This window comes from Macadamia integrifolia, chromosome 5, assembly GCF_013358625.1.
Source record: "Macadamia integrifolia cultivar HAES 741 chromosome 5, SCU_Mint_v3, whole genome shotgun sequence".
Lineage (NCBI taxonomy): Eukaryota > Viridiplantae > Streptophyta > Magnoliopsida > Proteales > Proteaceae > Macadamia > Macadamia integrifolia.
In genome coordinates, this window is record NC_056561.1 from 46951987 (window position 1) to 46965223 (window position 13237).

General features: G+C 35.1%; 1 protein-coding gene across 2 annotated transcripts; it reads left to right on the forward strand.

Moving 5' to 3' along the window:
• Nucleotides 1–8408: 8408 nt before the first annotated feature.
• LOC122080221 (uncharacterized protein At3g27210-like) lies at nt 8409–12967 on the forward strand. Of its 2 annotated transcripts, none has more exons than XM_042647156.1 (3): nt 8409–9118; nt 11571–11654; nt 12103–12967. In XM_042647156.1, exons 1-3 carry the CDS (start codon nt 8917–8919, stop codon nt 12534–12536), a joined length of 720 nt encoding a protein of 239 aa, XP_042503090.1. In that variant the 5' UTR covers nt 8409–8916; the 3' UTR covers nt 12537–12967. The 2 variants fall into 2 exon arrangements, with proteins under 2 accessions (XP_042503090.1, XP_042503092.1); XM_042647158.1 differs by having other exon boundaries at nt 8410–9118; nt 11574–11654.
• The last annotated feature ends 270 nt before the right edge of the window (nt 12968–13237 follow it).

Consider the following 13237-nt stretch of genomic DNA (forward strand, 5'->3'; position numbering starts at 1 on the left):
CAGGATCTCATCTCACCGGGGACGTAGGTAACCTTGCCGAACCTCGTAAAATCTGTGTATTGTTTGTTTTGTTTTTTCCATTATCTTCTGCATCGTTTTAGGGTTGCGTTTCTACACCTAGGGAATACAATCTTATATGATTTCAATATATCACAAGGGGAGGGAACTCTGCCAGTCTTGTATAGGAACACCAAGGCATAGCTGGATGAGAAAATACTCAGTTGTGTGATAGGGCATCTGGGTCTTTTCACGCCCGATTGTGTCAGGGTGTTATCTACGGTAGACTAGCAAAGTTCTTTTCCTCGCTTTTAGGTGACTCATAAATGAGCTCCCTTCCTCATTTCCTTTGTGTTGGGCTGTGTGGGCTCCTCCTACATTGGCCAATAATTCATCGGCTTAGTGACTTGGGGATATCATTTGCCGTCAGTTTTCTATCACAATCCCACCTCTTAATAATCGTGTTAGAATACATACCAAGAAATATGAATAAAAACGAATAAATTCATACAAGATGATATAGAAAATTTAGCGAAGTTCACACATCGATGTAATGTATTACGTTATTGAACGAAGAAAAAAGATAATTCAGTATATTGGAAGAAAAAAAAAAAATTACAAGAAGATCTCTCAAACGTATGTAAAATCACATACGTCATTTTCCAAAAAAAAAAAAAAATACATACGTCGTGTCATAGAAGCTACGGCAGACTGAGGGGCTCTATCTGTCACTTTGGCGTTGGTGTATCGCTCAGGTTATCTAATAATGTTAAAGAGCACTTCCTTAATTGGACTCTGGCCCATAGGTAGGTAAGATTAATAATTGAATTACAATAAATATGGTTGTGGTTATCTCTTATTTGAGTATGGTGTGTGACATCTTTTTGTAACGAACTAGACAAATGTCCTCTCCACTCCCCATCCTTTTCTTTTAAAATGATTTTAAGGAAATAATAATGAAGGCTCATAGAAGCTTGTTGACTTTGATTTATATCGACATTTAGTCAAATAGATGGGCCCTTTTGAGCTGCTTTGTTATGTCACACGTGTGTTAATAAAACCTGAAACCAACCACAACCACCCATCCAAAGAAATCCACATTTAGGATATGTTTATGGAAGTCTCGTTTCAAAACACACGTAACCCTATATGTACAACCAGTGTCCTCTGAATTCGACTCTTTTCCTGAGCGTACACGTCGATCCATAATTAATTCGATGAACGTTATGTATGTAGGTGGTGATCTAACGTTATAAGAGAAGATGCGAAGAACGTGACATTGATAAAGACGTTAAGAACCATTGAATCACTACTTGAACACGTGGTATTTATCTGCATAATTATGGGTAAGACTTGGGTGATGAACACTTAGGAAAGGAGTCGGTTCCGTATTCTCTTATGGGTAAAAGAAGTTTAATGGATTCTCAAATTTTCATTTTGAATTGAAATTAAAAATGAAAAAAAAAAAAAAAGAGCATATGACGCCAGAGTACAGATTCTAGCGTGCACCTTCTCACATGATGCTTACATTGATACATTTTCTCTTGTTTCTACCCAAAAAAAAAAAAAACTCTTGTTGTGACTCGTATAAGTCCTATGTGAATGGTATCATTCTTTCTACTATCACCAATGCGATGGGTAGATTTCTCCTTACACTATCATAGTGTGAATCATCTCTCTTTAATTAAGTACATGAATTGAGTAATATAATATACATATTATACACGGATACAAGCTTTAGGTTTTATGGCCTTTGAACTATTAGATGGAGGAAAAGGATATCAGACAATTGGTTTGGTCTAATTTCGGTAGATTTTTCATCTTTCTTCATATATCTTTTTGGCAGAAAACTGATAAGGAGATCAGTTTATACCAAAAAAAAAAAAAAACCTATCCAAAATCAATAACTATCAATTTTGTTGGTTTTGATCTGCTATTGATTTTTCTAACGTTCCCTATTATCAGTCTGGTTTTGATTTTTCATATTTTTTATATATATTAAATGAGAAAAAGTGATATTAAATTTTGGGAGAGGGTTTCTTACGCAGCCAACATGGGAAGGAATCTGCACATTGCCACCATTTAGTAATTTAAAAAAGGAATCAATTCCTTTGAACCCTATTTTCAAAATTGATAAATAAATATAGAAAATGCAGCATGGCCCTTACACTAATGCACTGGTAGCAAAAGCATCAACATGGGTGAGATTTTTGCATCTCATGTGGGGGCAGGGTGATTATTTTGCATCACACTGTGTTTCAACATAAGAGTCACATTGCCCTTGAAGCTTCTTTTTCCATAAAAATAAAATAAAAAATATGTGTGAGATCCTCCTCACTTTTGTGAGAACATATGAAAAAAAAATCCACACACTGACAATGTGTGAAACTTTTCTCCTTAAATTTTATCGGTTTATGATTTTGATTGAACCGTTCGATTTTGTTCATTTTAACCAAAACCAATACTAATACGACAAGGGTTTGGTCCAGTCGATATTTAGGTTTGATCCGATCAACTCAACTAATCCAGTCTCGTTTTTAACGCCGACATAGAATTATAACTCAGCTTCCAATAATACAAAAATATCACTAATATTGTTTCTTCTTTTAAGATTTATTATTACTATTATTATTATTATTATTAAGATTTATAAGTCATAGGTTGGTGGAAGATGGATAGGGACAATGGACACTAGAAAACCATGGGCTATTATGCTGTAAGCCTGTAACCTTATATACGCTAGGTTGTGGGCCTGACTTTTAGTCGGTGTGGCAGACACATCGTGAATTAATATCTTTGATTTTAATCAAAAGTAATAAGATTGCTACGCTGGCCTTGTATGATAAGATTCTTTTATGTCCTTGTCATTTAATAGATAGTGGGGATCATATTGATATTTTCTCATATTTTTTTTTATCGATGGTCCCATGTGAATCCCAATTTGAATTATACCATTTTATAATACCTCACTGATGTAGCATACATATTCCTTCTTACATTGTCATTACAGGAAACTCTTTCCTTAAAATTTATGAAAAAAAGTTACAACAATATTATTGTGTGTACATTTTTCATCTCGCATGAATTATTTTTCTCTTACTAAGAAAATGTGGTTTCAAATGGATGATATTTTTTTCAAAACACCTATTGGTGTGACATTCATGTTCCTCCCCACACAAGTAGCGTGAGGAACCCTCCCTCTCTATCTATATGGTCATCCTCACAAGACAATGACAAACCACCCATAAAAAAAAGATAACACACAGTGCCCTTGACTCGTACTCCCCATAAATATGTTTATGGGTAGAGGTTGGGCACACTACAAGCTTCTTAGGAGCCAACGACCTTGAAGTGGTGGAGGAGAGAGACAAACACAATGCTAGGCACATTGCTAATGTGTCCAACATTCACCTGATGCTTATTTAAAATTAATGATAAGTTTGATTATGTTTTTTTCCTCCGTCTAAAATTGTTCTTTAAATTATTTATTTATTATATTTTACGTGAAATAAGTAGTGACAAGAAAAATCTTATTTTTTTAAGAAAATCTTACATCTAAAAAAAAGCTTTTCTTACATATATATATATATATATATATATTTTTTAAATTATATTACATAGCATGCCACTTAATTAAAAAATTATTCTGATTTTGGTTTTCGTATCACGGATGTTGGTTCGCGCTCTATGGCGCAAAATTTGAATTTGTGACGCGCGATCCCTGGGCGCCGTGGCCCGAGGGGCTCTGCGCGGACAGGCCGCCACCCCCGCCCCCGCTCTTCCGGACCCAGAGGACGAGGAAAAAAAGAATGCGCTCAGGCCGGTTGTAAACCGGGCTCTGCGCAAACTCCTCTGGCACTACTGTGCCGTTTATTGCTCTAGTTGCGATGACGCGGGAGCGCGCAACTAGGTTGCGCGCGCCTTACTCAAATAGGGGCTTTAGCTATAGTGGGGCCCTTGCTTGTTAGGTTACGGGCAAAGCAATCTGACGCGTTGCGGCGCCCTACCTTGTCCACTGAGGCTCCAGAGTTTGCTGGATCGAAGTAGGAAATTCTCCATCCACCAGCCAACAACAGAGGGGTTCGATTCCCGTTATACGCGATGTGGCGAAAAAGACTGAAAAAACGAGATAAAATTGGTGGATTAAGCCAACCTTGATTCCTGCAAGTCTGCAACCTATATAAGAATTTCCCATGAGAGTTTTTTTCTTCTTCTTAATTCTAATTTCTGAGGTCCCAGCCAAGTCCGACCAAATCAGAAATCATTGGAAACAAAGCTATCATTGATCGTTGGGTCCCTTGGATCATTTGATCTCTATATATAGTTGTACTGTTACTGGAAGACAAGACAAGTGAAGTGCATGCAACCGACCATCCATTAAAGCTTTGTTGGTGATCCGTGGCTGAACAGGAACGCTTCCTTTTCACGATGTAACAGTACATTGATGACTTTAATTCCTAGTTATTTTAGTTTGAATTCAAATGGGGATTTAATCTTGTTTCATCGCCCTTTCTTTCTTTATTTATTTATTTAAGGAAAATCATAGTTTACATATTTACTCAATTATAGTGTAAATCTGATTTCTTCCCCATCCCAATCAAGCACCAGGTCTACTTTTATCATCCAAAAATAAATTATCAATCCAACGATTTGATACAAATAAACTACACCTTTATTTTAATTAAAAAGTGTTTTGGAGTTTCACATAGATGATGGAAATTAATTTCATATTAAATGTGAGTAATTCAATACGAAGATTAATAAGTATTTGAACATTTTTTTCTTTAACGGTTAGTTTTAAGGATAAGTTTTAAATGGTCTCTAACAAGTGGTATCAAAGTTATGTTTGGTAGGGTTAGGCCGTGGGAATCCGATGTGATCTTGATAGATTTCACGTGGAGGGAGAGATTATTGAGATTCCATGTGAAAGGTGGAAGCAAGAATTCTACATTGGAAGTTGGTAGCTTGATATGGAGACTTTTAGGTACTTGAACATCTTCTCCTTAACGACTAGCTTTTGGGGATGAGTTTTATCCAAATCCCTAACATGAAGTAATTTTTGTTAGATTAGTTCTAAATTAATTTTGAAAGCAATATTTTCTTGGTGTTAGGGTTTTTCTCAATGAGGATTGGATAAATCGGTTTGACTGGAATCAGAATCGGCCTTGACTCGACTGATTCCGATCCGATTCTGAATCTTGACACCATGGTTGGGGTTGGAGAGAGAGATATGATCCCTTCACCTCCATGGTCCCACTAACCATCTTTGATAGTATTGTCTTCAAAATTGACTGGTACCTTTTTTCTGAGCATTTGTATAAAACTTTTAAGTTACCCAATCATATCCTACATCATTTGCTTTATATGTTACCATACATGAGGTGGGCCAACATAGATAAAAGAATTTATCTAATAACCCTCTACTTTTTTTTTTTTTTGGGGTAAAAACGACCTTTTCACTTGTTGGTGAATGATAGAGGTGTTTAAATTTACGGAGCAAGGGTTGACTTGGGGTTTAAATCTTCTACTGTGACTGATAGCCATAATTCAACCGATGAGAGGATTTTGATATGCATCCCCAGCTATTAGATCTTTACCATCGCTCACTACCTCAATACAAATGAATTTTTTTTCGTTTAACATGCTGTCACCTAATGGTAAAACAGACACACCCTTCAAAAATTACCAAGTGGCATTTTGGTGATACTGAAATCTTGTGTTTAAATGGACTCCAATATCATTTGCTCCATTGGATTGGATTAGATTGATAAAGGTTTTTCGACTTTATATGATAATGAAACTCACCTGCCAAACACTTCAATTGTAGGGTCACATCATGGTAAATGAATAAAAAAATATACTTGTATTTTAAGAAAAAAGAAAAAAAAAAATTCACGATGCCATGCAATTTCACTCTTATATATAGTTGTTCTATTATTTTCTCTCTCCTACTTTGAACAAGTAAATTGCATGTGAATGACAACTTTTTCTTTATCATTCAAATTCAAGGGTCTATTGGCCATTACATAGTAGACCTAGATCTGGGCCAAGTACAGACTTGCAGAGGAGTCAATAGGGGTCCAAGACTAAACTTATTGGAAAGAAAAGAAATTGATGCAAAGTAAGTACCAATGCACTTGATAAGAATTGATGCAAATTCCCTTTTCAAAACTGGTTGATGTATCATGTCAATTCCTTCCCACATTGATATCGTGGGGAAACTCTCCCTTGAATTTATGAACTAAAGATAAGATATCAAATAAGTTAAGCAGAGTAGAAGCTATCATTACTCGCTTACGTTGCACACCATCCTATTAATACATCACACTAACCCTGCATTCCGAAGTTATAATCTATTTCAAGGATCTCTATTCTTTTTGTTTAAGAGGTAAATAACTATTTTAAGGTTATAGTTTATGAACTAGAAGTATATAAAAAATCATCTATTTATTTATTTGGCTTGGTAAATGGAGGTAAAGTACCATTTGTCTCTTTATAATAATAATAATAATAAAAAAAGAAAGATTAAACTAATAGTAAGATTGTAGATGATCTAAAAAAGTGTCATTATCATATGTGGGTTTTGAGAGATGTGGGTTTGAAATGGTTCTAACCTTTGGCATTTTGACAACTCAAACTTTCTATCATCATCTATGTTTTTCAAATACTGAATAAATTTAAATTTGAGACTAGACGAACTTATTAAAATTTAGGACAATCTATTTCAGGGGTGGTCAGCAAATGTAGGCTGCTAATACATAAATTATTTAAACATTGAAGTAAAGGAAAAATTCTTTCAACCATATTTATTTCATTATGAAAATTTTTATGTAAGAAAGTTGTCCTCTATATAAGATATAACTAATATTTTTATTATAATTTTTTTTGCATTTTAGATTAAAATTAATAAAAGTGAAAAATCTAATTTTATAAGAAATTTTTTTTTCCAAAAGTTAAGAGAATCCTAAATGCAAATCCAATACATAAATACGGATCCCTAAATCCTCCCAAACCCTTGAATCACTAATTAAACATCTAATTAATTGAATCACTAATTAAGCACCCAATTAATTGAAGAAGATCCTTTTCTATCCACCTTCACCCCACCAAAAAAATGTTAGGTGTTTTAAAAAAGAAAAAGGTAAGGCTCATGCCCTACTTTACTTCCTTACACTAGTCCAAGCAACCCATAAGGGTCGAAGGATATTGTTTTTTTTTTTCTCTGATAATTGATTTGCATGTTTGTCTTGCTCTATGGGCAATGATGAAATGAAGTGGGAAACTTGGGTGGGGGATCCATGTGAATGAACATGCTATTTCCTTTTATATTGGAAAAGGATAGGTATGCTGCCTTTTCAAAATCATTCATACACTTAAAAAGGGATGTAAACTTTCAGCCCAAAAATTGGTCGAACCGATCGAAACCGACCTATTCAACCCAAATCAAATAAATTGAAAATGAAAAAGTATTAAAGAAATTCAATTACAAAGGTAATTGGGAGAAAAAAAAATCAAAATTGAATCAAACCAACCCAATACAAACCGATAATAGTCTATTAATCCAACCTGACACAAATCCAACATAGATTCTCTTCTTTTCAAACTACTTTGGTTTGATTCATTTGAGATTGAAGACCAATTCAACTTGATCGAACTAATTATTAACACCCTTAAATATATTATTTTCTTTCTCTGCAATAATCATGTGTCTTTTGTTTTTGCTAAAAATCATGTGAGTCTCTTTGTATAACGAACTGATACCACGAAAATGCACTCTTCCCATCCCTATGACTTGACATATAAGAGAATATACTCTAATTTTGTATCAATCGACCATCTTTTCCTCCCTCTCCATATTGACATAAGAGATGAGTATTTGTACTATCCTTAGAAGATATGAACATTAACGTAACTTTAGAACTCCCTCTCCATATTGACATAAGAGATGAGTATTTGTACTATCCTTAGAAGATATGAACATTAACGTAACTTTAGAACTCGATGGTCATCCCATCTTATGTAGAATTATGAAAATTGAAATGGAATATCGAATCAATCAATGCCAATTCCAAACTCTTGGAGGCTATCTTTATCATCATTTATGTTTTTGTTTATGATCCATTTTAAAAAATATTAACGAAAATTATTTTTGACTATAAATGAAAACCGTTGGTAATTATTGAGGATATAATAATAAAGTATGAAATAAAAACTGTTTAAACATTTCCCAAAATCAGAATAAATTAGCTTTTTTTTTTTTTTTGAATTTTTTTATAAAGAAATTCAGTTTTTAATTGTAAATTGTAATTGTAAGAAACAGATGAGACCAGAGAAAGGAATCAGATAACCGTAGAGTCGGAATGGAAAGTGGAAACGCCAAATAAAAGCCAAAAGCCAGAGCCGCCCCTGCACATGAGAACGCAAAGCCAACTCCCAAAAAGCTGCTTTTCTTCCTACGGTTTTCAGAAAATTTACAAATCGTTTTAATGTCACTTCCACTTAATCAGAAGGTTTTATTCAAAGTAAAGATACTCTATTATCTCAAGATGATAACAAAAACCACAGATTAGTAGCTCTTTAAAAGAAACGACCCTAGGAGCTAGTAGGTATAATAAATGTTGGTGGGGTTTTAATTTGATAATATTTTCTTCAATCCAGTCCACTGCCCTTTCCATATGACTTTGCTTTCAAGGCCAATCTCCAAACCCAGATTTTCTTTCAAGGTTTTTTCTTCGATTTCCAGCGCATAAATCCAATATTAACAAAAAAAAAACCCATCTTCCCCTGTTCTTGTTCTGCTACCATTTCACTGTGTGTCCGTGTGTGTGTGGGTGTGTGTGAGTGAGATGCTTACTAGTTAGTCTAAGCAGAAGAGAGGTCTTCGACTTCAAATCTGATAAGAAGGGTATCTGCTTCAACATGGGTTCTTGTGCTTCAATCAATAAGAACCCAGATTCTACCATGAAACTCCGGTTCTCGATTGCTTCTAAGGATGATAAGATATTGATTCCTCCACCCACCGAGGAGAAATCTGTAGACGGTGATCACCGCATCGCTGAACTGGGTTTCAAGTCTCAGTCTTCACCGCAACGAGCCTCCTTGACGAGTTTTAAGGATTTTGGTATGATCCTAATTTATAGTAGTTGGATGCATTTAGTTTTCTTCGATTTAGAAATTTTCTAGTTCGTTTAGCTTGGTCTTGTAGTATCATTAAAATAAACCTTGAGAAGGGTATTTAGTTTTTGTGTTTTTGGTTGAAAGTTTCCTTTTCGTTTTTTTAATTTTGGGGGTCCCCATTGATTTTTATAATCCTTGTTTCTATGATCTTATTATTATTTTTTTTTTCCAATTTTGAAGTTTTGATGAGGTTCATATTTTTCTTTCCTGTTTCCTTGCATATTCACTGGACTTGTTAGTATTTCTTTACTAATACGCATCTAACGTAACTGCAAAGTTTCATTAGCAGCACTCTGGTATAATGGGCTGAATTTCTTCAATCTCAAGAAAGTATCTCTGAATAAGTGACATAAAGAATCATTGATGGATTGAAATTTATTACCTTTTTAAGATCCTGTGGTTTACCATTGAAATTTTACAGTTTGATTTGGGTCTTCTAGAAGATGATTTAAGGTTAGCTTTACTGTTGCAGAAAATCTTCAACTTCTTTTGAAAATGAAGATTGTGTTTATTGTCTGAGAACTCATAAATTTTGTAAGGAAAAAACTCCTTCTACGGTGGTGAAGATGCTTTCATTGATTCCTTTACTGGTGGCTACTTCTGTAACGTTGAGCTTTTGGTTTGGTTGTTCTGATCATTCCATAAAAAGTGTATCCTCCCCTGAATTTCCAGTTATGTATTTTTTTCCTCAAGAAATTAACCATCCAACCAGTTTCCAAACCTTTGTCTTTTGATACATTGTGAATTAGGTTGAAACTAAATTGCTAGAGCTGCCAGTGTTGTTTTAATTGCTTCTTCTTATGGATTGGACAAGATGATGAAACACATTTTCTGCAGCAACAGAGTTAATCGGGCTTCTACCAAAATATGATCAGTCTGGTTTCTAATTTTTCCTTTGTGAACCCTACCCACAAGTCAAGCCTAATCTGTTCTTAATTATTAATTTTTCTAATATTTTAGCTACTATATCTTGGAAGATCAAATTAAGAATGCCTCTCAGGATTTCTGATTACAATCCAGGCTTGATCTACTTTTATTTTATTATATTTTACAACCAAATATATACTTTGATTTCTGGTGAACAAATATTGGGGTTACATCTTTCTGTTTTGGGACAAGGCTGAGTTTATTGTTGTTTATTTTGTATCTTTCTGTTTTGGGGAAAGGGTATGTTCAGGTTTAGTTTGTTCCAGCTTCATGGCCCAAGTTTTCTTTCAAAGCTGGAGAGGATTCAATGACTTTGCCAAGTCTTACTTGGAAATGAAGACTGATTTGCTGGTGAGGTTGAATTCAATGGAATTCTGTCCATTATAAAATATCTGTGACAATATTAATTAGATGTAACCAGAACCAGAAACAAGAAGAAGAAGAGAAGAGAAGAAGGAGAGACCGAAAGCTGTCCAGAAACAGAGCAGCCTGCGATCAGTCCAGAATAGACTGATCGCAGGTCAATGTAGTGTATATATATTGCATAAAACAAAGAAAAAAAGACAGAAAAACCCCTCACTTAAGTCGCAACCGTAAAACACTTAAATCTGGACCCGATAGGGCCAAAAGGCCCCTATCGGGTCTTGGTTTTGACGCTAATCCCTTATCGGGATTAGCGCTAATTCTTAACAATATCAAATCTCACCATCACTGCACTCATTGACGTTTACTATTATGTAAGAAGTAGCAAAAACTTGGTCCAAATTACTCCAAGAAGTCCTCTTATTACTTCACTGTACCATAATTACCAGGCTGGAGATGAAGGGAACACCCTTCTGTTGAAGAGAGATGAATTGCAGATAATGTGAAGTTGATTTGGGGATTATTATTATGATCTATCAGGAAATATGGAAATGAAATCATGTTTTGGTTTTGAGATCACAACTCCTTGAAAACAAAAGGAAAAACTGTCAAATGCCTAGTGGTATATATCACAAATCTGGAACAGGGTAAACCTACATCTGATATTACTTAATGTAATTATGGCTCTATATGGCAGACAAGGACAACTGTTGCACATGCATCATGAGGCATGACAAATTCCATTTGACCTAATCACCATAAAGGGTGATCAGGATATGGCAATTTTGCCTACGATAGAATTTCTGTTTGTGTGATTGTCTGTAATTGTTTTCATGTCCAATTTCTGAATTTTTCCGGAAACTAAGGTTCTCCTAGAACTGGGATCTTCACTATGAACAGTCCCTTTGCAATGCTAAATAGAACATCTGCATCATCAGATTCTATCTTTAGTTTTTTATTCTTATCCGTTTCCTCATCCTCATCCTTCAAAACACATTATCTGCATCCTATGTGAACTGTTTCAAGCTATCAATGCCTAAATGTTTTCTTATTCTTTCTCTTTGATTATGTGTGGTTTCCATTTGAAGTATATCATTTTCTTGTAGCAGGTAGTAAAGAGGAAAACTTTTTTGACTCCCAACCTTGGATAGAGTCAGATTGTGAAGAGGAGTTCTTCAGTGTCAATGGTGGTAAGATAGTAATAATTTGAACTCTTTCTGCATTTTTCATTTTGTTATCTCACATGGAGTTATTTTTTTCGAGGTCTCAGCAACAAACTATAATTGTCTGTTTTACTTTCAAACTGTACAAGTGTACAAGTCATGCACCTGAGAATCAATTCAGACCATTTATTGGCAGGCCACCTCTTTAACAGGGCTTGCCTAGGGATGGTACCAGTCAAATAACTTAACTGTCTCTCCCGGTGATAAACTTGGACAGGCGGAAATGTGATTTCTGGTTCTGGAAGTGTTTATCTGGATGGTTGTAATTGTTTGATGGCTATGGCTTTTGCCTAGTGATTGCTCAATTTTATGACTCCATCACAAACAGGGGAATTTTTGTGTTTGTTAACCATTCTTTAATCTTTTTGCTGGGATTTCAAATTGGTTTTATGTGAGGTCTTTTGATTCTATGCAGATACCCCATCTCGTGGTAATACTCCAAACCATCAGAGCGGCTTCATGGGAAAACCACGACTAAATAAAACCCTTATGGATGGAGCTGCTGGCACCAGAACTGAAGCATCTCCAACTGACAAGAAAAAGAAACTAGCTGAGCTTTTCAGTGAGAGTTTTTCAGATGATCAGCATGTGGACCAAAGTTTATCGAATGGAATATTAAAACCTAAACCAATCAACTTGGATCTCCCTCCCAGATCATCTAACGGAACCCCGTACGTGTCTGGATTGAATTCCGTTTGCAGTAGTGAGAGATCTCCAAATAAAGATTTTAAATCTGACAAAGATAAATCAACCAGGGTTGCACAGTGTTGCCTCCCAAATTTTGTTCGGAGCTATAGCTTTAGTGACAGGAAGAAGAGATTGAGCCCTGGGCTCAATGGTGGAGGGTAGCAAAAATTTTCCTCTGAATCCTAGTGAAGTGCTTCTCTTTCTGATTCAGTGCAAGTGGACAAAGCTATCTGGAGTCTCCAAATTTACAAACCCAAGTAATCTATCATTCCTTTTGGCAGAGTTTCAGACAGATACATGGAAAGCATGGTATTTGTCGGCAATTTCTGTGAGCCTTTGAGAGATGTCCAGATATGATTACAGTGTATAAACTGAGAAAAATAAGAGTTGGGGGGGGGTGTTATGTGCCATAGGCTCCATCGAAAAGGCTAGTCATTACAGTTTTTTGGGTGATGCTGTTGTATCTTTTGAAGTTGATTTGTATTTACCCTGTAAACATATTACAGAGGTCCTTGTAATGTAGGCAGATGCAAGTATGACAAACAATTATATACAAGAAGGTATGTATGCAAATTCTCTAGTATATGCTTTTCCATGATTCTAATCTGCAGCGGAATATATAAATACAGTAGGTTTCTGTATGTGTGTTTGTTTTGATTCGTAATGGAATGTAACAAATGGATTTGTTTCTGTCTGTTTCAGGTTATTCATCGTATTTCATGCTTTTTTTTTTTTTTTTCGATCATGAGATGAAAAATTCTCATTTCTGATCCAAAATGCTTATGCTGTAGATTCATCACCATCATCATCATCTCCTCTGTGTGCAGTGGATTGTATAGGAAGTAAGAAGTAACAGATAGCTG